The sequence below is a fragment of the Amyelois transitella genome, chromosome 4, assembly GCF_032362555.1.
Source record: "Amyelois transitella isolate CPQ chromosome 4, ilAmyTran1.1, whole genome shotgun sequence".
NCBI lineage: Eukaryota > Metazoa > Arthropoda > Insecta > Lepidoptera > Pyralidae > Amyelois > Amyelois transitella.
In genome coordinates, this window is record NC_083507.1 from 7,181,590 (window position 1) to 7,209,547 (window position 27,958).

The 27,958-nt window shown below is 34.4% G+C and overlaps 2 protein-coding genes across 2 annotated transcripts in view; both read left to right on the forward strand.

The window, feature by feature from the left end:
* LOC106138397 (diuretic hormone 45) overlaps positions 1-17,019 on the forward strand; it is a 45,165-nt gene extending 28,146 nt beyond the window's left edge. The window contains exons 2-6 of the mRNA XM_060954512.1: positions 63-97; positions 7,737-7,865; positions 8,874-8,972; positions 14,231-14,417; positions 16,299-17,019. Of these exons, the coding sequence (XP_060810495.1) occupies positions 95-97; positions 7,737-7,865; positions 8,874-8,972; positions 14,231-14,417; positions 16,299-16,339 (459 nt within the window). The 5' untranslated portion in view covers positions 63-94 and the 3' untranslated portion in view covers positions 16,340-17,019. The remainder of the gene's footprint in view (positions 1-62; positions 98-7,736; positions 7,866-8,873; positions 8,973-14,230; positions 14,418-16,298) is intronic.
* Positions 17,020-20,225: 3,206 nt separating this feature from the next.
* On the forward strand, positions 20,226-27,646 carry LOC106138398 (dynein regulatory complex protein 9). The gene is made up of 8 exons (XM_060954682.1): positions 20,226-20,366; positions 22,105-22,166; positions 22,431-22,512; positions 22,968-23,114; positions 23,370-23,475; positions 23,795-23,971; positions 25,322-25,453; positions 27,446-27,646. Exons 2-8 carry the CDS (start codon positions 22,106-22,108, stop codon positions 27,644-27,646), a joined length of 906 nt encoding a protein of 301 aa, XP_060810665.1. The 5' UTR covers positions 20,226-20,366; position 22,105.
* The last annotated feature ends 312 nt before the right edge of the window (positions 27,647-27,958 follow it).

Below are 27,958 nucleotides of genomic sequence, written 5' to 3' on the forward strand. Positions count from 1 at the left end.
CTTTGCTTATTAATAACTTCTTATCTTTACCCACAACTAATAGCTTTATATTTTTGTTACAGGTGTCTATTGCACAAAGAAAATTACAGAAACCATGGTAAGTAAGGGAAAGAGAAGTATTGGCTTCATTCCATTGTATTTATAAAAGACAAAAGCTAGGTTTGTGTAAGGCGGTGAGCCACTGATCGTTTTGACTGACCGCTGAGCAGAGAACTTGGCAAAATATTTTCTCAGCTTGTAACTTATTTAACTATTTTCTTTTTAGATTCCGAGCATTGAAATTATAATATGAAAGTCAAAATATCTAAGCCTAATCGGCAATTCGATATAATAACTTTATATTTTAAAACACAAATTTAGAAACACCTGTAGAGTTCGTAATACAACACACGCTCTTAATGATGGTACTCGTAACTCGACGGCATCATTACACCAACTTCAAGTCGCTATATTATAGTTTCTAACTACATACTTCAATCATTTATCACGTCTATCTCCCGCTTCATAAATAGTTCGATCATATCGTGATATCTATGATCATTTATCGCTAGCACTTATGTACCTAATATTCTTACCTAAGAGCCCTTTGTCCAATACTTACGCTTTGTTCTTGTTTTGTATAGGGCCAGCCAGTAACAATACGCTTGTACTAGCACTATTATTTTCTTTCCCCATTGTTTGGTTGATTACTAGGTGAGCTTTTGCCTCCTTGTGCATGATATAAGTCGTTACAAGTTCAGATTCTAAAAGTTTGCTTAAGATGAATTCAGATCAAGATGAACCTACCATGAAACTTGTTAAGTTCTACAGATAATAAAATTGTAACAGAACGAAGTCTGTACTTGAAAGATATTGCCAAGAAATCGATATGGGGGATTCATTCCCCATATGTGATTGATTGATGAAAATGTGATTTTAAGAATTTCTGTCTTTCTGTAGGTTTGAACGCACATCACTTGAAAACTGATTCGATTCGAATGCGGTTTTCTTATATAAGTTAGGCTTGGTCCAATTTGAAATCTGCTATGTAAAAATTTCTCCCACCATCCCTCTTAGGAAGTAAACCAGGGAGGTCAGCTTTTTGTCTTAACGTGAAATACAAAAAGCTGGCTACAGCTAGTCTCCATAAACACAACAAAAAACCCGTATCAAATATCACTGAGTATTCATTCCATGATGCGTATTACTGCCGAAAAATGTAAACACACTATAATCATGCTTGTACCAATCCTACGAATAATGAAAACTACTTGCATATATTTACTGATTTCCAAATTTCAAACAATTAGCACATACCAGTTAATTAATAATTCAAAAAATAGTATACAAGATAGCATCCACAACATAGTAACACAATAGATTAATAAATTAAATAAAAAAAAAATGCACAACGTGCTTTTTTCCGTTTATGCAATTTATAAATCGAATAAAATGTTAAATACCAACAAAGAGTACGGTGGTGCTACGGTTAATAAAGCAAAAATTGACTTATAAGCCTCAATTTGAAACCTAATTAAACAAACAACGGAGTGGCGAGCTTCCTGTCGTTTTACCCGATTTTCCTCGTCGTCCGTCAACTTCCGGCACACGATGTAGCACCACGTAATTGCTACAAGCGGTATTGACATTTTTACCGCGGTGTCTGTCGGCTTTCTATTTGTGCTACACATTCTAGTTTTGAACGTTTTGACTTTTTAAAAGAAACGAACGAATATTTACTTTTCAAATTTTATGTAGCAATTTTGTTGTATTTAATTAGAGTAGATTAAAAATACAAAAAATATATTAGGATCAATCGTAATCGACGAGGATGTATGTAAAGAGCGACGAGCTATTATATTATTTTAAAATTCCGATTTCTTCGATTTCTGCCTACAGCAGCAGCAGATCTATAGTAAACGTCTTCCTGTAGCACCGCTTCAGTGAGAATTTCCCGGAACAAAAGTGTGTTGGTGTGGAGGTCCAATCTCTTTGAAGAAAAAAAAATTCCTCATATCTGAGCCTGATTTTGATAATATGCATGGCACATCACGCACGCACCGCCGAAGATCGCATCCGGCCCGCAGCGCGGCGCACTCGGCCAGCTGCCGTCTGTCCGTCACTTGTTGCATTCGCCATTTCCTTATCGAGTACAACGCGTGTGGTGCAAAAATATCTACTGTATTTAATTGATGTACCTAAATGTCAGGTTTATGACGAGAGTAGTTCATATAGAATGTGTTGCGCACTTTGACGAACTTTGAAGAAGCTAAACATTTTTTCTTTTTCCTTCATTCTAAAATAAGCTTGTAAAATATTTTGTTCTATGACTTTATTTGATTTCCTAATGAGAATAATATTACGTTTTCTGTTGATTAATCAGGCTTTAGTGTGTCATCTTTAATTTATTGCTCCCTCACGACCTTTTCAAGTAGCTGCGATTTGTCATACTTTCTGACGAGGTAACAATTCTTTTTGCTAAAAATAAGTTTAAGGTACTTGACATATGGATACAAATTACAGCTATGCCTAGTTTTGTCAACGTTTGTCAGAAAAATATACCTATTTTTATTGTTACCCTTGACTATCATAGCTTTTCAAGAGTAATTTTTTTTACAAGATTGACAATTTTGTATACAAGCTATAGCTTTTGGTAGAAAATATACATTAAAATATAATACAAATCCAGTCAACTAGCATTAAATTTTGGTGTGTTTTTAGTGTCTGCCAGAGAAAAGTACTTGAAGATAAAACAAAACATTGAATAATAATGCATGATGTGGATTTTCTCAGGTCATCAATCAAATAAAGCCAGGTAGCAAACAGAAATAATGCAGGTATTGTTTGACAAGAATAAGCGTTGGACGAGGAAAAGCATGATTGATCTAACCTAAGAATAGCGTGTATGCAAGAATTATTTAGGACAAAACATGATAAAATATATCGAGAGGAAAAAAAGGTTTTGTTACCATAAATATGTCCAATTAATATAAAAAAAAATATTGCACCTAATGAGTAATTTCTTAGTTCTTTCTTTCCATTATTTAGGTATGCTTGTTATTGTAATGTTACATTATGTTGTCGTTTTATAAAAAGCACCATACGGACCCCCGTTTTAATTTAACCATCACTTCTGTAATGGAAAAAAATGTGTTTAATCTTTTAAAATAAATTTCTTCTTTCTTTCAGTCCTTCTTAATTTCGTAAATTTTTTCTTCCCACCAATGTTCTAAGTCACAGTATAAACTCGGTACATGCATACCTAGTTGAGTCAACAACAGCCAAGTTATATATATGGAATTTGTCTACGGTCTTTCACGGGACTTTCGGATAACAACTAAATTATTAAATTTATTAGTCAAAGAAGTTTAATTTAGTTCATATTTTTATTTACAAAATAAATTTTAAACAGGTTCTTGTGGTCAAGGGCGCTAGGCTTTAACCACAACTATTTGAATGTACATCAGGCCGTGCGCATAGCATTCAGCTCCACTGGACGCATAGCATGTACTCGTTCCGTTCGCGAACCTGCACTCATGTGTGTGAACGACACATGCGGAAATCAATTGTCGAATTCCAAATATCTTCCAAATCCTTGAAACTTTGCAGTTTCTAAGTTTGACCATGATATTTAATTAAAGTATTTAAGACTCTCTTTGGATTAAGTGTTCTCAATAACTAATAGTAATTCGTGTAACACGAATACGTTCTGCATTTCAATTCAGATATGTAAGATACTAATTATACGACGAAACAACTGAAAATCAAATTGGTGCTCTCATTAATGCTCTATGTTCTATTCATGCTAAATATAAACATTCAAATCAATATAGCAGCCATAACCCTGACTGGGGATTAATAATTTGGAATTATTGTGCTTCGATGGATTATTTAGCAGATTGGCATTGAATGCGGCGTGACCGGCAAGGTTAGCGTGCACTGACGCACACAATGCACGTCAGATCCTGTGATAACCCCCGCTATTGTATGCCGACAATGTGCTGTTCTGTGCTGCTGTTTAAAAAAACTTCAAAGTAAAGATAATACTATTAATTTTTTAAATTAAAATAAAGTGACAGGATAAGAACTTGTAAAAAAAAACATGCCTTCATTAATTAAAATACAGAGTCGAATATTTTATTATTAGGATTAATACGAAAGATATTATATCCAGCTATCTTATTCTACTTACCTTACCACGGAACCTACCAAAAAGGAATAAATCATAAAGTGGAGTTGGAGTAAAAGAATAGGAAAAGACAAAAGTTGTTCCAGGAATGACGTACACACTTAATCTTGACACCGGCCTGGCGGCCCTCTAGAATTACCTGCGTCACAGTTCGTGGCCGCTAAATGTAGGTACTTACGAGATCCGCCGGCGAGAAAATATTTTTTCAGGCTTAACTGGCAATTAGGGGGACACCCTTCTCATACAAATCAGAGGTGTTCGGGGAAATCTTACGTTAGTGTGGAATAATGGGACATGGGATACGGGCTAAAGGGACCGTATCTGGATGTAGGTGGTCACCAAACGATTTAACGTTGAAGCCCTTATTAATACTCAACAAAAAAAAGGATTATATAAATTGGATGTTTGTGCATGTTTGTACGAGTATAAGTTAACTGATTTCTCGACTGTTTTGTTTCTTGGTATCGAATTCAACTTTTCTTTACCTAATAAAAAAATATGCCCATGGAAAAATATTATTAATTTAAGTAAAATATTCTTCACTGCCGATATTAGAAACGATCGAATGAACAAACGCAGTCATGCATGATATTTGAATCTAGGATTTGTATACAAATATTTCCGTGAAATTACTCGTAAGTAGCTGGCAAGTTCGAGGTTGGGTTTATAAGAAGTATTCTTTTCTTAATTAAACCACTACATGATCTAAGTAAAAACTCTAAATTTTTACAAAATCTACTTAACCGTTTTTGATGCCCTACGAACTTATAAATTATATTATCAGATCCTATATACGAGTACATTTAAGTTTCATTAAAATCAGATGGCTCGAAACAATTTTGACACAAATTTAGCATCACGAACAAACTAATAAACATACACGAAAAATTTATTTTTGGGCAAAGTTTATTGGTAAAAATATTTAACAAAAAAATTAGTTTATGACGAGAAACAAAATACGAAAAGACTATTTATGTTTGTCAGTCTGTGTGTGAGGGCTAATCTTCAAATGATAAATGAACGATATTTTTCCAGATGAAAAGTAGATATTCAATGATAAAAGAATTATTTACCATTTAAATTTCCATTGGGTTTTTTAACGGTTCGTTTTTTGCCTAACAGATGTTATTATATTACACATACCTGAATTTGGGCATTGTCCGATAAGTCAGTTAAAACTTAAATATTTGTTTAATAGATGTATTTATGTTGGTTGCACAATATAACCCCATAAAGGTAGTAATTATATGAGAGTTACTTTGTTTATTGTATGTGGGAGAGAGTACGTGGACAAAGGTTCATAAACAGACTGAGTTTGAGTAGAGCCTCTGCAAATAGAGAACGTTTTCAGTTAGCAAATGACGGGGAAAGCCGACCTACCTCACATACTGCGTGACCATGTTCTGATTGCTTTTTGAACAACAGCGTCATCATACAGAAACTTTAGCTAGCCTAATAATTTGAGCAAGTATTAGTATTAGATATTTGCTAGTGCACTAAAAATTAGGTTATACATAAAAGTATACATCTTTATTGCAGTGTTTGCTTATAAAACTTCGAATCTGATGTAAAACACATACTGTTACTTTTCGTTTAACGTTCAAGTACTATGAACTACCTAAGCATTAGGCACCTAGTTAAATTTGAGCTGCATAGATCAAGCATGTTTCAATTTGTTTATAAAATAATATGTTATATGTTAAATATACTTAGGTATATATTAGCACATTTTATATAGAAGCTTTCGTCTTATTCAGACAAGCGCACTTTTGTCAGAATGGAATTTAGTGGTGTGTACAAGATAATATTTTATTCAACTGATACATTTGTATTTTAAATCTTAATCCAATAAGATAAGCTTCTTTTTAAAATCAAAAAAGTACGAAACGGAGTGTTTTCGTTCAGGCTATTTGATTGGTTTTGTTTATTGTTAAACTCCAGCCCCGAGTCTCAGTAGATTTCTGTAGAGGTCAACGAAACGACCGTCGGGATGGGAACCCATAATCCAGCGGTGGACAAATATCTGACGTGCGTAGTAAAGCCGACAGCTAGCCATTTCAACGACGACTTTGCAATCGAAATAAATGCATTGAATCCATTGGTTCAATTGAAATATACGGTTTCATTCTACCTTCACATTTTTTTTGCTATTTCTGCAAAAAACGGATATTGGACATTCTTCTTAAATTTAAAATGATCTTTTGTTTTTGCTATAACTTTCTGAGTTGGGAGGTATGAAATAAAAATAGATAAGTAATCTATAAAATTAAAGATATGGATTAACGCCAGGAGAATGATTTTTGATGACCTATTTATGATACTTAAAAAATCTTAACCAGTTCCAATCCCATGTTACAACACAATACCTTTGTGAAGTTTTATTGTAGCATATTAAAATTATAATTAAGCGACTCTTTTGAGAACAAGTAATTGTAATTATGGCAATATATTCTTCAAAGTCAATTATTTCCTCATTATATTATGATAGCAATTTTACTCACAGCTTGTTATACCGAGCGATTAGAATTAATTAATTTTTTAAAAGTTTATTTTAATATTCTCAGACAGACCTTATTGTATATTGGATTAAGATAGGTGAAAAACCAATTAAGATATATTCATCGAACTCTTTAATAATAATTTTAAAAATCTTTCACGATTTTGAATTTTTTGGGGCCGTCTCTTTCTTATTCACACACAAAACCAAGAATGACAATTAAAACTTAAAACAAGAACTTTTTCTTGTCTTTATGTTGAGAGCTAAAGCTTTCATCTTTAATATTCTTATGTTACCAAATCTTGTGATACCAGGAAGCGCAAGGTTAAACAAACTTTCCGGCTACGTGAAGTCTCAACGAGAATCCCGCCATGATCCGAATAGGTAAATCACATGAATATTTATGAGATCACCTTACAAAAATGCACACGCTGGAAGCCTGATCCATAATAATCAAAGGCTCAAACCGTTCGCTGGTTAAAGCCCCCGGGCTTTTAAAAATTTAAATTCATACTTTTATCACAGTAATGATCAATCGTGGTATCCGAAAGGTGAAATGGTGCAAATGGCGGGAAATCACGATAGCTATTGTGCTTGCTCTTTGTGATTCGAAAACTTACATTGCGATTGTTCCACGAGTTCGAAGTACCGACGTAATCAACCATTTTCACCGTGGTACTTCAATCGTTGTACTGGCCCGATTATAGAACAAGAAAAAAGTTCAGTGAAATAAACCGAAACCTTACTTAGCTCTTGGTCTAAATTTGTATCATTCAAAAAACCTCTTGAGACAAATTACTGTATTTACCGTTTGTTTATTTGAAATCATAAAATTATCAGTATTAATCTACAAAAAGACCTCAAGATGCTTCTCGACGATTCTCGTAATTGGTTGTGTACCCCTGTTTCAATATGGGCTAGGTTCCCCTGAGGTTATAGACAGAAGTAAGTACTTACTTAAACTGATTTGCGTGCTCGTGGTCACATGTGAATACCGGATTCATCTCCAGTGAGTTAAGGACGCAACAGTGACTAAAACCAGGAGATGATGATGATTGTTTCTGATGGCAGATGTGGTGGGCGGCATGGTGTGTCCTGGTCATAGCCGGCGCGGGGACGTGTGCGGCGCCTGCGCCCGACTCTCTCTCTCAGCTAGCGCCCCTGGACCTGGTTCAAATTGACCCCCCTGCTCCTGATGACGTGAGTATGCTCAAAATTATTTATTAAATGTCATAAAATAAGTAAAGTAACAGATTGTTTCTTGTGAAAACAAAATATAGCAATTAAGGTATCCTGCTATTAATTTTCATGGGCATTAAGTAAGCGTACCTACAGACGTATTTTTTCTCAAACTCTGTATTATATTTGATGGTTCGTATCATTCACGAAATTTCAATAGTAATTAGACAAAGCAAAACTACACTAATGCCATAACTTGACTTTATAAACATTTGTTACAAATTAAGAATCCAGATCCATTGGGTTCGATATGAGTGCTTTGACGAGCACCCATATTTCATGCTTTTTAACTTTTATGTTTGTTTTTGTTTGGAAAGAATCAACCTTTGCAAAACTATGTTTGTTCGTTAGAATCACAGAAATATGAATATATTTTTGACCAACATTGTGTGTCGTGTTCGTTTTGTGGAAAATTGGAGGAAGGAACGTGTAGGAGAGGCAATGAGGACTCGGTGATACATGCGATATTGTCATGACATATTTGTTTTAACTCGGGTCATAGTTTTATATATGCGTATTCTTTTTCACGCGATGGTGGATATAGAGGGAATATATATAAATACATGTAGTGTATGCACATTTTTTGTGGTATTGTAAAATATGAACACTCCATATTTCACTATTGATATTGAAGGTCCATCAAGAAAAAATAGCAAAAGCTCTTGAATCAATTACCAACTAGCCGTAAAAATAAAATAAAAAACATTTTATATAACTACATGTTGACGGAATGGGAACATTGCAAGAGAAATGTACCTTGATCAAATAAATAGGGAACGTCCTGGCGAAAGGTCAGGTCAAGAGTTCTTTTAACCGGCGAGCTTGATATGAGGAGAGTAATGTGGACGAAGCAAAGAATTTTGCAAGGTTCGTGGCAGGTGGAAAGATACGTCTTCAGGAAGGGGCGTGATTTTATGTATGTATGTATTAAAGCAGAATAAAGTCTTTCAACAAACGGTATGTTGGTAGGAGGTAAGCTACGCCATGCCGTCGTCGATGAGCGGACGCTACGCAGCCGGCGGTGCACCGTGGCTCTACCTCCTCGCTGAGATGCCGCGGGATTCACAGGTATTCTACTTATCTCTATATATTTTATTCAAATCTCCACCGTTTTGAAAACACTACCAACCCCCTCAGCTCCATGTAAAAATATTCAGCACTTTATTGATTTATATAAAATATTATGTGTAACGTTAAATTCTAATTATCAGCAAGATTTTAAACGATCTATTTGATCAAATAGAACATTAATCAAATAATTGGAAACGGTTGAATCATTGAATGTCGACCAACACGTTCCATAAATGAGCGATCTAATGCAAATTAGATTTGGGAAACGCGAATCCCGGATGATATTATTTCGGCCTTCAACAAATTTTACCTGAAATTGTGCATTTGGCGAAACACTTCGAAGTGCCTCTGCAAACTTCTCTTATTTACTCTTTAAAAAATTCTCAGTCCTTTTTCTCGAAAGTTAGGGCTCTGTAATTAGTTGAACAAATTACAATGTCAACTGAAGACTGGTTCATTCCCGAGAGGTGTCGCCAGGTTTCTCTCCGGCGAAAATGTAATAATGATTCAGGTAATTGAAATACTCGTAAAAACTAATGAAAAAAGAACTTGATTTTCTAGTGAGTATTTTTTCATTCATTATTAAGTACAACATAATTATTTTTGTCTACAAATTGAATATGGATTTTTTCTGTAAGGTTCAACGTGCTTGTAAACGTTTTATTATTTTGCACAATGTTTATATTACTCTATATTTACGTGAACATCACACATGAGGCTTTATAAAGGTGGCTACTAGAGGGGTAACGACGCGGATTCGTCGTGGCTTCTCCATCAACCCAGCAGTGGACGTGCTGCAACGAGGAGCTGTCAACAATCTGATTGAAAGGCTGGCGCAGAACAACAGGAGCTACCTAAATCGCGTCGGAAAACGAGGCTTACACTACAGAGGTACTCGTATAGGATAGTTCATAGTATCAGATCATAGTTATTCAAAGGATTTTTTGAAAAATATTTTAATTTATTTCTTAACTGAGTTCCAAAATGGTTTATAAAATTTATTTTTCAGACACAATTTTTGGAAGCTATAATTAAAATTTTATACAAGTTATAATCAAATATGTCTGAGCTAAATATGTATGTACTTAATGATAATCTTAATTCAAATATTTCTGCAGACATTTCGCATGAACATAATGTCGCAATAGTATTTTTAGTTGTAGATAAAGCCAACTATATTTAGATGTGCTAAATTTTGCGGTTACATATTTTCGAAAGTAATAAGTAGATAAAAATCGGCCATGAATTAACGATTGCTGATAAATATATGCACGTGTGTAGATAATACGGTTTTCATAAAATTTTAAGATGAAAATAGAACATGTTTACGTAATAGACATTGCTAAAATCCTTGCATGAACGATAGAAATATGACGACAAGGCATGCATGCATACTTATAGAATAAACAAGTAGATTGCTATTGAAGATAAATGTGACAATGAGAAGATAAAAACGTTAATTACATTTTAGAATAAATTCTAGATATAGCTACAAGGCTCATGAACCTGTAAATGTGGAATGCGCAGTAGAATTGCATGCATAACTCTGTCATTCTCTTGTTTTATAGATTCCAACGAAAGGGCACAACCACTGGAGAACTAAACTGGTTGTCACAATTTCGCAGTTGAAGGAAAGTGGCTACTTACACCTGTATAAAATGCGAATATTGTATCTATTTCTAATAATAATGCGAAGTTTTTTAAGAAGAAAAATATTTAAATAAATTACTACGTATACTTATAAAATATTATTATCATCGTTTATTTCCATTTAAATACCCGTATTTCTTATATAAATACATTTATAATATATAATGTAAGGAAAATTGATAGCTTTCTGCCCCAGAAATTTGATCTTTGAGCAGATTGATCTTCAGCATATGTTCAAACGTAATACCTTTTACTTATGAACTTGGTTTTACATAACAATGTAAGTCTTATAAAATAAACACCTAGCCGTTTTTAAAACCATACGAAGGAGCTTCTGAAAAAATAATATACGATCAACTTGAACAATACGAATTACCTATTCGCATAAAAAGTTTGCATTAAAAATCCCTCATGTAGGTAACCTGTCTTTACTAACGAATATGAGGGATTTTGGCACGTTTGTCTGTATTTGTGCCATTTCCCAACCGGATTTCAATGCAGAAGTTATTCAAAGTTGATTTATTACGTACTTATTTGTATTCTGACACAGAACAGTCAGAATAAACTAGCAAATTAAGATGCATCTATATGGCACCGATCTTAAAAAAAGTTAAATAGCATAATAATATTTAATTGAGTATCCCATAGTGCAGATCTCGAATTTATTTTAAGGCTAGCTCAATCAGTGTGTATATTGAGTGTACGCGACCGTAAATTTCATCAATATGGAGTGTAATAATTGGCTATCGCGCGTAAGGTTGGCGGTCGCTCCAAGCGGAGGATGCCCTCGCTGTCCATCGACCTGCCGATGTCGGTGCTGCGGGAGAAACTCACTCAGGAGAAAGAGAGGAAGATCCACATGCACCAGGCAGAGCTTAACAGGCACTTCTTGGACGACATTGGCAAACGAGGTGAGACTTTTACCCCTTTAAGATTTATTTTCTTATCAATATTCAATACAATGCGGTCGAAAAATAAGTAAAGTTAAGAGGTTGCTTATCTGATAATACTTATGAAGTGCTAGAAGTATAGCCATCGAATAAAAAGGCTGTACTTAATAAAAAATTATAATAAATGCAATTTGTCTCTTATAACGAATTTGAAGTAAAATTCAAAATAACTCATTACATTAATTAAGCGATGATAATACGAAGTATTAATTAGTACCTTCAACGCCATTATACAACCAAATGATTGGTGGTTATTAACGCAACGATTTGAATTAGAATTTGCAAATTGATTTTAGTATTAACTGAAATTACACTAGATATTACTTAGTATTATTTCAAATTGCATTTACATTGCTTGGAAACTGTATTGCTACAATGAGGAGGAGCGAACTTTTTAAAGCTTAAAGCAAATTGAAAGTCTAGCTTTTTACTAATCATTGATAAATAAGTTTAAAAATGTCTATTATTTTGGTTATTTCACTTCGATTTTAGAGTGGCAATCAATTCTGTTTCGACATCGTGACCAATTAATTTTGCCGGTAGACATCGTAATAGCATTTGAAGATTGCCAATAATATTGCTCTTGCCTATTTCAGGATCCCGTTGGTCTGTGGACGATCGGTACTAGATCCGCGGTGAAGATTGCACCAATTCCGAAACTCCCTAGCCAATTTATTCATGAAGACCGCAGCAACTATAGCTAGATAAATAACATCATTAATTTGTAGATAGCTTATTAGAATTATCAGTATCTGACACTAGTTGTTTGTGATAGAGGTTGATCATAATATTATCTAAAAAATGTACGTAATCAAAACAAAGGAATTACAAAAAGCAAATGTTATTTTTATTGTTTTAATTAATAACTAAATAATTAAAACGCTGTTTGTTTTGATTATGTAATTAACAATTTAATTTGATGTCACCATGGGCATTGTATCTTAATAACAATTTACTCAATCTGTCTTAATTGTTTTCTGAGTTGTGGCGCTGTGTTTTACAAGGGTAGATGAATTTTGTGATTATAATGATATTTGTTAGTAGGTATATTATTTTTAATAGAAAATGTAAAGGAACCGAAACTTGCTAGGGCTGAAAAAAATCTATCTTTGTGAAATAAAAGTTAGCGCCTTGTTATGTCGGCAATTGTGTTATTCCATTTTTATCACGCTCTTTTTAAACATAAGTCAAGATAATGTATACTTTTAAAATTTGTTAAATGTTATGAAATTAAATAAATTAATGTTGGTTGTAAATCGCATTCAATAATGCAATAAACTTTACTCAAAAGTTGTAACTCTTTTATTTAATTTTTAATGAAATAGAAGAAAAAAAAACAACATTAATACGAAGTTGCCTATATATTCACGGCACTAAAGTGTCACTTACACCCTTAATTTTGATAATGCAGTTGACACTACAATTCCTTTAATATCCCAATCTTCCCGGAAATAAAATTTTATATTAAACAAACCTCACGTAATTTTGTTTTCATAACAACACACAGAGTACGCTAATTTGACGGGTTCAAATCATATGTTCGGGTGCCACAAACCTCCTATAATCAAATATTTTTTATTACGAATCCATTCTTAAAGTAGCCTCATAAGATGAGTGGGTTTTATGACGCCATTCAATCGTCATGTTTGTGTTATTGTAAAACGGAATTAGGGAGGAGTTAACTTCTCACAAATCATTATGTTTATAAGATCTAGCGATCCGCCCCGTCTTCGCACGGGTAGTATTTATACATATAAACCTTCCTCTTGAATCACTATCTAAAAATCCAAAAAAGTTGCCTAATATATTAGTTTTAATTTTATGATTGAATATTCAATTAGGTAATTCCTTAAACTTAATCTCTGCTTGTAATTTTATGTAGATAATTTAGAAAATTACAGTGCTCTGTCTTTTTGGTCTGTAAGAAATGTACGTTTCGGCTATTTGGTAAATTACATTATAAATGTTAATGTTGAAAAGCTACATAAAATCAGGCCCAGAGTTTCTTCTTCGCTTCATTCACATTCATCATTATCATCATGAAAGGTTTAAGGTACTCAATCAAAGAGCTAGAAACACTTAAATGTTTGTTGAAAGTGAGCCTCCAATTCTCGGTGCAAAACAACTTCGCTGTTTAATGCAGTTAGAATGCAATATGCTGGCTTTTAATGATGAGACCGAGTGCCGACGCGACGCTGGACAATTTTGATAAATGTATTTCACACTATGCAGTCCACCCTTAATTAGCCATATCGATTACAGACCAGACATTTAATTGGCCAGCTCAATAGTAAAAATATGGGTAATCTAAATAAATGTAAGGACGTTTTTCATGGAAATTTAAAGGTTAAATTTAAGCTATTCTACTTACATACATGCATAAACCACATTTCTTTCACATCCTACGATTCATCCACATTCATTGTACAAATAATCCACATTAAGCTATTCTATACATCACCTGTATGGAGTACAGGTGATGTAAATAATTAGTAAATCAGTTATAATTTTACTATAGGTACATATACTTTGTTGATATATTGAAAACTGTTTTTAATAACCACATTTTCGCATTCAAGTTTATGACTTAAACATTTATAAATTAATTTTGTTTTCCAGCTTATCTATTTATTCACATATAAATTCGTAATACAGAGATTGGGCGAGCTGAGCGAAGGTCACGCACGGTCGAAGCGCAAGATGCCGTCGCTGTCTATCAACAACCCCATGGAGGTGCTGCGGCAGAGGCTGCTGCTGGAGGTGGCTCGCAAGCAAATGAGAGAGGCCAGCCAGCGGCAGGCTGTCGCCAACAGGCTGTTCCTGCAGAATGTTGGCAAACGAGGTGAGATCACCAGTCTGGTCGAAATTAAGTGTATTTTTAATATTCACTCCATAAGCATGAGTCGAAAGCATAGTGCTTTCGGAGAGTTTAACCAGCGGCAGGCCGTCACCAACAGTTAAAGTGTTCATGGCAGAAGCCCGCTTTATTTCTGTACTGCCTTCCAAAAAGGCCAGCCAGTAATTTGGCCATTGCTGACAGTCCTATAAAGGGTTGATAATCATGATAAGATTTTGAGGATAGACAGCATCAGATGACTAGATATAGAACAGTCAATTTGGAACAACTCCCTCTGTATTATCTCCTAAGGAGCCAAGCTACCTGCGGTTCAAGACCTGGGCAAACGTCACAATTTACGTGAAAGTTGTTGATTGAGTATATTCATAATAAATTACGTTCCTCTAACAGGTTGACCCTTGCAACTACCCTTTCACCGTACAGGTTTTTATTCGAATTCTTTCGCTGTAAGACTTTGGAATGCACTTCCCGATTCCGTTCAAGCTTCTCCGAGCCGCGCCAGTTTTAAGTCGCACGTGGTCCAGTTGTTTCTGACCCAGTCATGAGAGAGTAAATAATCTCTGTATGTAATCTGCTGCTAATATATATATTTGTATATGTATTTATGTATTTTTAGTGTAGTATATAGGTATATATTATGTATAGGTTTTTAGTATATATCGTATAGTAAGTATGTTTGTTATACATTATTATTATCACCCACACAAAGGTTCTCCGCATAACCCAATGGTTGACTGTTAGATAATGCTATTAGCATTAAGTCCGCCTATTGTACTTTACAAATTGTAATTGTTACAATAAAGAATAAATAAATAAATAAATTAATTAATTGTATTTATCTACTCAGTTGAATTTGATGTTTATTTTTTTTAATGAAGTTGCGGTATCTTATCTACCAAAAGATAATTTGTTGGCGAACAATAGGTGGTGTGTAACGAATGAAATGAGTTTAATGTTCATTCAATTCGAGATGAAAGATAACCTCAAATAATAACTTTGTACTCAAACTTTGCGTGCCCGTGGCATCCAACAACGCTATACATAAATTACTCAAATATTCTAAAAAACAGGTCTTCGGGATCTGAACTGTTATAAATAGTTGGTTGAGCTCTATTTTAACCATCCTCAAATTTATCCCGACAATATACCTTCAAACATTTAGCTTACCTTACGTTATAATGATAAATTTCAGACATTTAATAATATATATTAATTCTCAATACCTTTATAATATTCGTGTCAAAGCCTACGACAGCGAATTTTGCCAAAATAGTTGTAGGTGTATTATGTTCGAAGCCGGCACTTAAAAGGGAAGTGTAGTTCTATTGACGTAATAGTTTATATCGCGTAGTTCCAAGCGAGGGAAAACTCTCGTGGGGCTCATGTTAAACTTTATTTGGTAGCAACAATAACTGAATGTTGTTTTAGAATTTGATAAAGGGCTAATATAAAAAGTAGGTAGTGAATTTCGATAAGAACTGCGACATATACCATAAAACATACCACAGAAATCAAATAATGTAGGACTTTCCGTTATCTGTGGTTAAATCCTACCTATGTTTCGCCCGCCTGTGAAATCAAATAAATAATTCTCGTTCCCGTAGGAACTATGCGATCCCGTAGAAATGACCACAACTAACCTTTGCCCTTTTTCAAGCTTTATCCTTTCATCAAAACAATTTATTATATAATGTACTAACATACAAGTGCTAGTAATTGGTATAGTTGGGACTCTTGAGTTGCGATAAGCTCTCTCTCATCTCTGCGTGTACCCCCCTCCACATAAGTGTTTCGGGGCCCGGGGTCCGCCTCCGTCGTTGTGATAATCTATAATTATTAAAGAAAAACATTGTTATTTTTTGGCAGGATTTTGGGCGAAATCTGCTTCATCTCGCTACGATAACTAGAGCAGCCAGCCACAGACTCCCACAATAAGCTCATGCCACTCCCACGGAGCAAGCTGCTGCGTCAACTGACCCTTACCCTCAGTCTTAAAGTCTAAACTACTTCTACACGGCCTTTTTTGTTAGTCGTACTGATAAGTATAGCAATTAAGTTGTCTGTAAATCGGTTGCATGTGATCTCGTTTCCTGCATTCGATTACTTTTGCTAACTTGAACCTTGCGAATCACATCGTAGATTCCAAAACTAACGTCCACAAAAATCAAAGCTCTGTAATTATTTACCTTCTATTTGAACTATCATGTAAGTATTCGAATATTATTTGATATGTATAGGTAGATAATGTAAACATAGTTGTAAATAGTGGTGTATGTCAGCCATTTCGACAGCACTACTCAAGTTGCCGTCACTCCTGTCCGTAGTGAAGCAGCCTTGCCTCGCACCCTCCCCGTGTTTAATTCATATTTTTCTACTCTTGTTATTGTTACGAAAATCTATGTCCTAGAAGTATGTATTTTCATTTACAAAAATAGGTAATATTGTGCCAAATTTGATCTTAATGTTAACTTAAGCCATTATGTGATTAGACGCATATGTTACAATATTATATTACAAATTTAGATATAAGCAGCGCAATTGTATGCTAATTAATAGTCGTTTAATTTCTACGTAATTTTTATGTACAGTGTAGCAGTTTTTAACTTCCGTTTTATGTTGAATATTGATCTCTATTAGCATATTTATTAGTAGAAAATGTAAAAGAAAAAGTATAAATTACGTTCAATAAAAACGTTAAATTATTCACTGGTGTTTCCTTGCCAAAAAGCTGTCATGATATTATATAGAATTAGAAATTGCTTATAAATTTAGCCAAATATAACTTAATGTCTACTCTTATAGTTAAGATTATGTGTGGAGTAATAAATTGTTTCAGAATTCTAGTGTCTTTGATATGATGAATATTGATAATGTCGTTATAAAGGAATGTGTAATTAAATTCTCAAACTAAGTGAAAGAGCCAGCTGGTGCAGTGCTTGAGAATTTAGGCTGAACTGTAAATACTCGAACCCAGGCTTCGCTGTCAGTTATTACACTTCACAAATTAAAATCCTGTAAATAAAAATCTCAATCAACTTTATTCCCGGTGAGACCTCCTCTTTGACGCCATTAATGAGTTTTTAAAAGGTTCTGTAATAAAGTGAGAGACCAAAAACCAAGTTGTTAATTAAAAAAATTAAAGTATTATTTTCAGCCTACAAGTATGGTACATAAATAATACGATACTTATAAGTAAAACGCAATTTGTACCTGGGCGCTAAAATATTTTGTTGGTACCTACTTGGATTGAATATTTTCCTTGCTTATATTTTGCGATTGATTGATTTTCGCATTCCGTTTATTTGAAAGAGTATTACTTTTTTGTATGCTGCCGACTTTACTTTTGCAACGATGTATTACATTTTATTTCGATTTATAATATTTACATACCTACTGTGAATATATAATACCAACACAAGCGAAAGTAGGCTCAAGCAATGAGGGTCAAAGTGCAACTTCAAATACGCAGTTAAGATATAGACATATCCCTTTTTAAATTTTAATAGGCTCATAGTATTTTTAATCTCTTAATACATTACAATAAGGTATCATCTATATCCATACTAATATTATGTGGTTAATGTCAGTATGGATATGTACTCGTACCTACCTAAGTTTGTTTCATAGTGACCTCTACGTTAAACTGTTGTACATATCTTCATTCAATTCTGCATACATATCGTTTGTAGTATGGAGAAGGAAATAGGGTACTTTTAAAGCGAGCGAAGTTGGAAGCGAATATTGGTATACAGTACAATTGAAAAACCATATAAAGGTTTCTTCAGGTTTAGTAATGGGCTTGGTGAACTTGAAAACTGCTTGTTGGTAGAGCGCCTTATCACTGTGTATTTACTAACATTTTATATAAAAACATGAAAATGAGACGAGAATAAATAAGTTATATCGTTAGTTGCGCCATCAGTCTACAGAAACTGCAGTTTGCAAACATTTCATGTCGTGTTTTGTGTTTAACTACACGTAGGTACTCGCGGAATGTCAGAATGAAAATAACACAAAATTAGTTACAATGTGTTTTGCTCTGTACCTGTATATGAAGAGTTTTCGGAGACGTGCTTTATATTTATTTGCAAAAAAAAACATACTTACTAAGATTGAATTTTAGGTAATAATTATATGTTAACTTTATCGTAATTTAAAAGAAAATGCTGGAAGAATCTCTTGACTTTGGTTATAGAAAATCTTTGCGATCCATATAATTCCACTAAAAGCTAGACAAACTTTACGCCCAAATTGTGTGATTCCACAAAGAAAATAATACCTAGCCGATCTTTATCTGTGGCCAGCCGTAGTAATATAATTATAATACAAGCGTACACTCAAACGAGCTTGCGTGAAAAGAGTTAAAATGAATATGGATAAAGCGAAATAACTATCCAGGGATCGTGGCCAGTAGAAAGATGTCTCTCTGGGGATGATCCCTTCGGGGAAGAGGCTTATGTATTAATCAAGATCAAAGGTGGTGACATAATAATTGTTAATGAATCTTTTCGCTTTTCGTTTTAAGGTATAATCATTTTTTTACAAATTTATCCAAACAAAAATCTGTCATCAAATCCTGGGCCTGTCACTTCTGCTTGGCAACCACGTAATGGCGATCTGCCTAACTCCAAATGTAAACATTAATATAGGGACATCCAGGAAGGAAATGAAACGTTTGTAACCATCCTAACTCCGCTTTGACGCCTCAGGCTTGCCCTGCCGTCGTCTAGTGATAATTAAAGGTGATTTAATTTACGCCGCCCGAGGAGCCACGTGATTACATTACACTTCGACTCATTTTTTGACTGTGAAGGCGAAAGACGGTTGGCAACTAAAGAATATTTTTGCAAGAATTGTTACCTATTTAAGTCCTAAACATTCAATGTTACCTTATAGTAAATATACTTGGCTGTTAAAGATGAGCCGACTCAAGCCCCGCCTCTGCAGAGTAATTAAACTGTAACTAATGCTTACGAATAGGTAGGTACTTAGCTTTGTACTATATTTTTCTAGATTTATTTGTAAGTCCTTTGTGATACCAGGTACGTCTTTGTAATATATACTAAACATGCTACACAAATAAAACGTACCTATATTTTACTTCAACATTAAGTGCTGTTCTCTTTCAAATGATTAAAGAAAGCATAAAAGCTCCTCATTGTTGTGATATTAGGTACGTCAGTAGTGCAAACCTCAACATTTAGAGTATTCCTGGTAATACCCATATGGTATCATTGTACGCAAATACATACTTTAATTAAGGAAATTTGTTTAATGGCATTGCTCTTGCTATTGTTGTCTCTAAAGAAGTTTGTAGTTTTCATACGACGAGTTTCCTTCTCCTTTTGCGAATGTTGAATTTGTGAAATTTTGCAAAAAATTTCAAGTCCTACTAATATATTCAGAAGTGAGTATATGTGGATGTTTAGATGTGAGTCTGTTACTATTTTACCCAAATGGATTTTCATGGAAAGCAGAAATATAGTTTAGTTTTTTTTAAAGATTTGAGAAGGACTATGTAGCGGGCAACAGCTCGTAAATCACACCTCTTTCCTGGAGGGGTAAGCAGAGACTACATCTTTTCACTTGCCACTTTTCATCAATTCGTAAATCACTTCCCGCAAGCTCGTCGGTTACGGGTAGGTACTCAGTTAACTGTTGTTTCGAAAAAAAAAGCTGTTAGTCATAGTTGAGGGTTTCCTAATATAACGGTTGCTAACCATAATTGATCAAACACTTTGACTTACGTAGGATATCCGCAAAATTGTAAGCAAACAATCATAGGTGTATAAGTGTGGCTGCCGGTGCTGTGGTTAATTAATTAATATTCTCTTTGAAACATAAATTACAAAGTTATTAAGATACCTAATTCAAAATTTGTGAAATGTCGCCTTAATATGTCGTCAGTTGGTTAAGTTACTGAAGGAAATTCAGGTACAGTTTGACCATTTCCAATAAAGTTGGCTAGATATTTTAATTAATAATTGCTTCTTTGTTCCCCTTACATTTAATTACGAGGCTCGAATGCCCGATGTTCTGTTGTCATTGTTACTGCGACAAACAAACACACACATTCAAATCATCATTATTGACCTATTTCCTTACAGCAAAGGACAGGTATAATTAACTCTCTCAAATACATATATGTTACCTATTTTACGATAACATTTATTGAGTTTAAAGATTAATTAAATTATTTTATATAGGTATTATATACTAATACCTCTATCTTGTTCCTACTAGTGCTAATCCCAGTTATCGCAGTCCTAAACTTTCTGGAGTACCTGGGGTGCGCCTTTTAAGCATAATCCTGGATTGGGTAAACAGGTTTTACACAAAGCGACTCCGTCTCACCTCCGTTACACTGACAACGCACAGAGCCCTTACAGGAGAACTTATCCCATAGGTATTGGATCTTGATAAAACTGCAATAGATGATTGTGCCCTTTTCCTTAGTCTTCTCCATCAATAAATGGAGTGGTCCTATTCAGTTAGAGCGCCTTCTATTAAAATGGTACACGACACAAGTTTAAATTATATATATACAAATTTTAATTACAAAACCACAATGTTGTTTATCAAATACAAAGCTAAAACACCTGGGCGCTGATGAGAGCACGACTTACCCTTGCAGATCCAGGGCTTAACATTACGACGTCCCCCGAACATCAAATTTATTTTTGTTTTAAAGGTGAATATACTTTTAGCAAAAGACAAAAAAAGTTGTGATTTTATTAAGTGGGAAAATGCAAAACAATAAAACGGTAGTAAAAAATTATGAATACAAGATCTCTGTAAATTCATTGGAATTAATTACTGAAACTGAACTTTTACAAAATGATCGGTCTATGTAAATTAGTTTTCAGTACACCAGCACATTCAGGTAACACGATTCAATATGGATTAGGTTCTCCTGCAAGGTCCAACTGGATTTGCTTCGTGATAAAACCTGCCTTGGGTAAGTCTCCGTGAGTAACTCCAGGATCGTGGTCATAGGCGAATCACGGGGTCCTCTTCTACGCAACTGGGAGTTTTATTTTATATATAAGACTTTCAAAATATTTTGTATGTGGCAATTTATAAAAGTTATTAGCAATGTGCTAAAAAATATGTGCATAAATAATACGATTACAACAAGATAAAAACGGGAATGGTAGGTAAGTATGGAACGCCGAGTCCTTATTTACGTTCGTAACAAAATTTCGTCTACATAATTACATTATATGTAGAATACGTAAAGCAACGTTATAATTGGGAAGCCTACCTTGATCAAGTCGGGAAACGTCCTGGCAAAAGCTCTGGGTAAGAATACCTACCTTAAACCAACGAGCTTTCGCGCAGAGAGTTATTAATGAACCTGGATGAAGCGTATGCGAAAGAAGTATGCAGGGATCGTGGCAAGTGGAAATATGTAGTCCTGCCGTACCTCCTTTCCAGGGGTCTATGGAAAGGAGGCATGATACATAAATGTTTTTATCCTCACATTTTAAGGTATTAACTCAGGAATCAAACATTATTTGTTCTTGGCTTTTGTCAGCTGTGAACTTAAAGTCCACCTACGATTTCTCTTTGTTGTACGAAATTAACATCACGAGAAAAAATTGGCCTGGTTACACGATTACACTACAAAAAGCATTAAAAGTAATTTTTATAACTAAATAAATTTTTTCAGAATGGAATTTTTGCTGTTTGCTTTGGTACTAGAAGTGGCATTGCTGCAATTTAAAATTCTTGGTGAGGAAAATTAATTTAAGATTCAATATAGTCAACCAAAATAACAATTTAAATACACCAGACATTTAATACTTAATTGAATATAAGCAAGCTTAGAATTGTATTACTGTTCTGAAAGGTATTTACCATTATGGAAACAGACTATCTAACCTTTCTTTTTTGAAGCTGGTTAAAACGATGCTCGAGTAAAGTCCAAAAAGTATGTAATTCACTACATAAGGTACTCTAATCGCCATCTCGTGATTGCCTCAAGTTTTATTTCAGAGGGCACCACTGAGTTGAGACGAAAGCGAAAACCAGTCAGCAAGAGCGAAAAAGCTCAACTCGACAAGCTTACGAGGGACCGGTAAGTTTATTTGATTTGACATAGATGGCGCTACTCATGTTTACTAAGAATCAGAAGTCCATTCTTGCTTCCGCTTCCGACCGTACTAATCCATTCATACTGCCCATATCCATATCACCAGAAAAGATTTTTGTTGTAATGAATAAATAAAAACACTATTGTACCGATTTTAACAATGTTTGGCACAGAAATATATTAGACTTTCAGGAGCAACATAGAGCTTATATTTAGAAATCCAACGAGAACGAGAAAAACGGAAATTAAAATGTAAAGCGGGAGGAGCTGCGCTGCGGTAAACAGTTAGTTTATTGACAAAAAATATAATATTCATGAAAAATTTAACAGCATTTGAAAAAAATATACCTATCACATCAACTTTACTGCAACACAGTATTTTTTCAGCATAGTTTAGTTAGCATGTCTTTCTCTGAATATAACAAATTTATACGATTCAGGTCTCTTATAAAAGACGTGATCAGAAGAACCTTGATCGAAACGGCCGAGACAGGCGAATGGCTTTCTTTGCAAAAAACTGTGGAGGCCCTGCAAGAAAAAAGTTCTTTAACGACCACGCTGAGATTAAGACACACACAACTGAAATCGTAAGTAACAAAATAAAACAAAAGTTAAATTCATACATCAGAAAAATATTAAAAATAACATGTAAAAAGGTTTAGTTGTCTCTTATCAATAAACAATACATTAAGATTATCAATGAGTCCGAGACGGTGAAAACAAGACGGCTTTAGTATTCATGACAGTAAAGTAATGAAGTGGTAATAACGTAAATGTTAATCATAAAAGCTTTGAAATGTCCTCGAATCTCGGTATTTTTAATTGTCTCTTTGACCTTACAGAACTCTACAAGATACATCTGCTGAATGTTTACGCAACAGGAATCAACGGGCGCAAGATCTTCAAAATGCTGATAAGAAAATTGCTTTTTTGCGAGATAAGATGAAGGTGAGAAAACATGGTACGGCTGAATAAGCAAACATTTCTTTCTTTCATTGATTATCTTTCTTAAACTTTTTCATTGATGTATGATAAGAAACAACGTGCCTACAGATAAAACTATTAGGCAAAGGAAGCTGAAATGTTCTTTAGAACAAAGAACGAGAACATTTCTCTATATTCCCACAGGAGTGGGATTTTCATCTTCATCATCGTGACGTAGAACATTTATTAATTAATCTATATCGTACCTCTTTTTCTTGTGTAGGTATGTTCTTTTTACTGCGTGTTTTACATCCATTACTAAATTATTGCTTTTTAATTAAAGGACGATCTCCAGAATGCGAAAGCTCGTCTCTGCTATGCCGAAAAATGGATTTTAGCCCGCGCTGAGTCCCAGGACATGCAGTTTCAAAATCAGTTACAACGCTCGCCAATGCCGCGCACTGACTTCGAACAAAGGGTCCATGATGAGTTGGTTAAGGCATACCAACTGCAAACAAAGGTAGACGAGACGTTATCACTAATGTTTTATTTAAAGTTCAAAAATTCAGTTGTTATAGGTACGTGTAAGTAGTACTCTCTCTATAGCATATCTACTAACGAGGTAGATCTTAGACTTGGACACCGTTTCTGTGTAAAGGAATGATATATAATAATAATTAACATACATACATAAGATCACGCCTCTCTCCCGGAGGGGTAGGCAGAGACTACATCTTTCCACTTGCCACGATCTCTGCATACTTCCTTCGCTTCATCCACTTTCATAACTCTCTTCATGCTCGGCGGTTTCGGGTACTTTTGACCTGACCCTTTACCAGGACGTCCTTAATTTGTTAAAGATACGTTTGTCTAGGTTTTCCCACTCCGACCTTTACCTCCACACTCTCCTTGTACGAGTATATCTGCATAGTCAACCTGTTTTCATTCATCCTCTCCAAATGACCAAACCATCTTAACATACCCTTTTCTATTCCTGTACCTACATCTTCTTTTACATCACAACATTCCCTTATCACGCTGTTTCTTATCCGGTCACTCAATTTCACATCGATCATACTCCTTAACACTCTCATTTCCACGGCATTTATTCTGCTTTCGTGCTTCTTTTGCCATACCCAACTTTCACTCCCATACATTTATGTCGGGACCAACACGCCTCTATGCACATCCTGTCGAGCCATATTTAAATACTTATTATAACATTTTAGAATATTGGTCTTATGTCTCTTCAACGAGTGTAGGGTTCTTGTCTAGATTTTGGTGTTGATTTGGTGCTAAGTATGACAGTTCAGTTTCGACGGCCTCTGTGGCGCAGCGGTAGTACGCTTGTCTGTGACATCGGAGGTCCCGGGTTCGAATCCCGGCCAATACATGATGAGAAAATAACTTGTTCTGATTGGCCTGGGTCTTGGATGTTTATCTATATAAGTATTTATTATAAAATATCTCGAACTTACTTTGAGGCTAACGCAATCTGTGTAATTTGTCCCGTATATAATATTTATTATTATTATAATATTTAGTACACTATTATTTAGAGATTAGTTAGTGAAATACTTGAACTTGTTTCAAACAATAATAATACCGGAACCTTACATCACAAATACGTTTCTGGTAAATCAATAAAACACAATGCTCTTGCAGTCAAATACTACATAAACCTGTGAGGCAGAGATAACTCTTTTTTCGTTATGGTTTCTATGAAGAGCCCTGATGAGTCATAACATTACGCTTTAATAATGTTCGAGAAAATGTTGCCCTACGTGTTTAGGTAGGTAGTTCTAGAGAAGACATACAAAATATATTGTTTTAATAATCATTATGATAATAAAGTTTTTGTCTTTATAAGGAGCGTGAAACTTCACACGAATACTGGAAGGTGCGTTATGTGAAAGACACCGCGGACATCAACTGTCGGCTGATGGCTAAGTGCGAGCAGCTTCGGGTGACCATCGCGCGCAGGGAAGAACTGCAAAAATTGGTAAGTATCTTGATGAACTGTCTCTGCTAGCGATGGGCGATTCTTGCTAAATATACGATCGACTGAATCGAAAATCGCGCGCTCGCGCATTCGATTGTCGATTTAGTCGTTCCTCAGGCTGATTATTCGAATAACAATCGACAAACTACTAATTTAATTACTATCCATAACTATACTACTATCTCTATACTCATCGCATATCAGATCAGCTAATATTCGTGTGCGTTAGGCGGCGTATTTTTCTGATTTGCGTGTGCGTGTGAATGTTAATATAGCATGTTGTTGTTGATATGAAATGAAACAGAAGACAAATAATCAAGGATTTTTTTTTGCTAAATAAAGTAAATGATATTGAGTCTACTGATCCGAGTCTGATCTGAATTACGTTTTTGGGAAACACATTGTAAAACTTATCCAATTTTATCACAGTTAGCTATCAAGTATCTGTGCATACCTGCCACCTCCGTACCTTCCGAACGCGTCTTTTCTAAGGCTGGTATGCTATGTAACCAAAGACGAAATAGACTGGCAGCAAAAAGACTAGACGAGATAATATTTTTAAATAAAAATTTAGACCTACTTTAAACTAAATTATCAAAACTCATTTTGATGTGTATGTTTATTGATTATAGGTAGATTTTCATTTAAGTAACTATTTTAAGTATTAATAGATATATTTTGTATTTATTTATTTGTTTTCTTTCCTAATTGTTGTAGTTTTGTTGCATTTGTTTCACCCTTGAGTTTTGTATTCATTCTTATCTTGCCGGATAACTGGAAGAGATCTCTTCATGGGATATGTACGCCGTTGCTTTGTCTTTTCTGTATTATATGTATTTTTATCTGTCTTTATGCAATGAAGAAATATTTTTTTTGTTTACTGTTAATAAGTAAGTAAATGTAAGATTTTGTTTTTGTTTAACTATATATTTTTTGTTGATTCTATTATTTTTTGACATTTTTGTTAGCTACTTACTTTGTTGATTTAGGAAAAGCATTTAAATTTTGTTTTATAATTGTATAACATAAAACCTACCTAGTGAAGTTTATACTAAAAAGTATCTCAGTTTTGATTGATCTCATACCTACTTTAAGATTACCTAGTTTAATATTATGAAACAAAAACGATTACGGTGAACTCGGGTAACTTTGGTCTTTTTTAAGGTAACATTGCCCCACGTATTTTTCGTTATTTTTCCCTTCAAGTACCTACTTTAATGATTATTTTTCTTTTGTATTTTATATCAGTAATTAATATTTCAACACTGATTACTACTTTTCTATCGATAATTTGATAGAAGTAATTAAAGAAATAGCGTGGATTAATGTTACCCTTTTCCTTACACTCTTTCGATTTATTAAACTTTTTTACTATATAACTCTGGCCTATTATTCTACAGAATAATGTATCAACACAACATCCACATAAACTACGATGTCGACAAACGATTGAACGTTCCGTTTATTGTAAGAACGTAGCGCAGGGCACGCACGCAACGCACATGGTAATCTTTTATACTACTATTTAGTAGTAATTGATTCGGTGCGCTAAAAAATAGTATTAAGGTAACCGCAGTCGTCGTCGCCCGCCGCACGCGTTTCATTGGTCGATAACAATCGATTGACATCGATGTTTATCGACTTTTATCGACTGCATTAAATAATCGACTGATTCGATAACTTTTAGTAGTAATCGCCCATCGCTAGTCTCTGCCTATCCTTTCGAGAAAGAAGCATGATTTGATGTATCCTACGACATTACGTTTCTAAGATTTTAAATAGATCGTAAAAGTCAGTCAGTGTGTAAAAGAAGTAATTGGACTGGGTTAGATAATTACTTCTTTTACACAAGGCTAAATACCTCTTAACTTTTTATGTGAACTTGTAAAAATAATTTCATTACATAATTTGTAGTACCCATTGCAACTTGAAGTAAGCAGAGGTAGGTTGGTACGGTCTGAATAATAAAGCAATATTAAATCTATGTTTTAGTATGATCTTCATGAAGGTGAAATGCGAGCTTGGTTGACATTTAAAAAGGAGAGAGCGGCTCGGCTTGCCAGAGAGAAACGCGTCAGGGACGCTGCCACGCGGATCCAGGCTTGGTGGCGAGGAGTGATGGTGCGATGTGGACTGGGACAGTTCCGATCACTGCGCACTCTCAAGAAATCTGCTAAAGGGAAGAAAAAATAATCGATATCAAATAGATACATTTATGTACCAAAATATATTTATTAATTGAGTAAATCTTTTAAATCAATAAGAACTAAAAGTAGCATTAACTCGTGGTTTTGCTCGTGGACCAACCGATATGTACAACTAGAACAAAGTTGCTTCACGCTGTTTGTTGTATACATAATTTACAATATGTAGAAATTTTGTTGCGGGTTTATATAATATGTACATACACAGTGATTAAAGAGGTAGGTTTAAGTATACTCAGTAGGTACAAACTAATCTACGAACTAAAATATAATGAGTTCTGTGATTGTTATAGTTTAATGT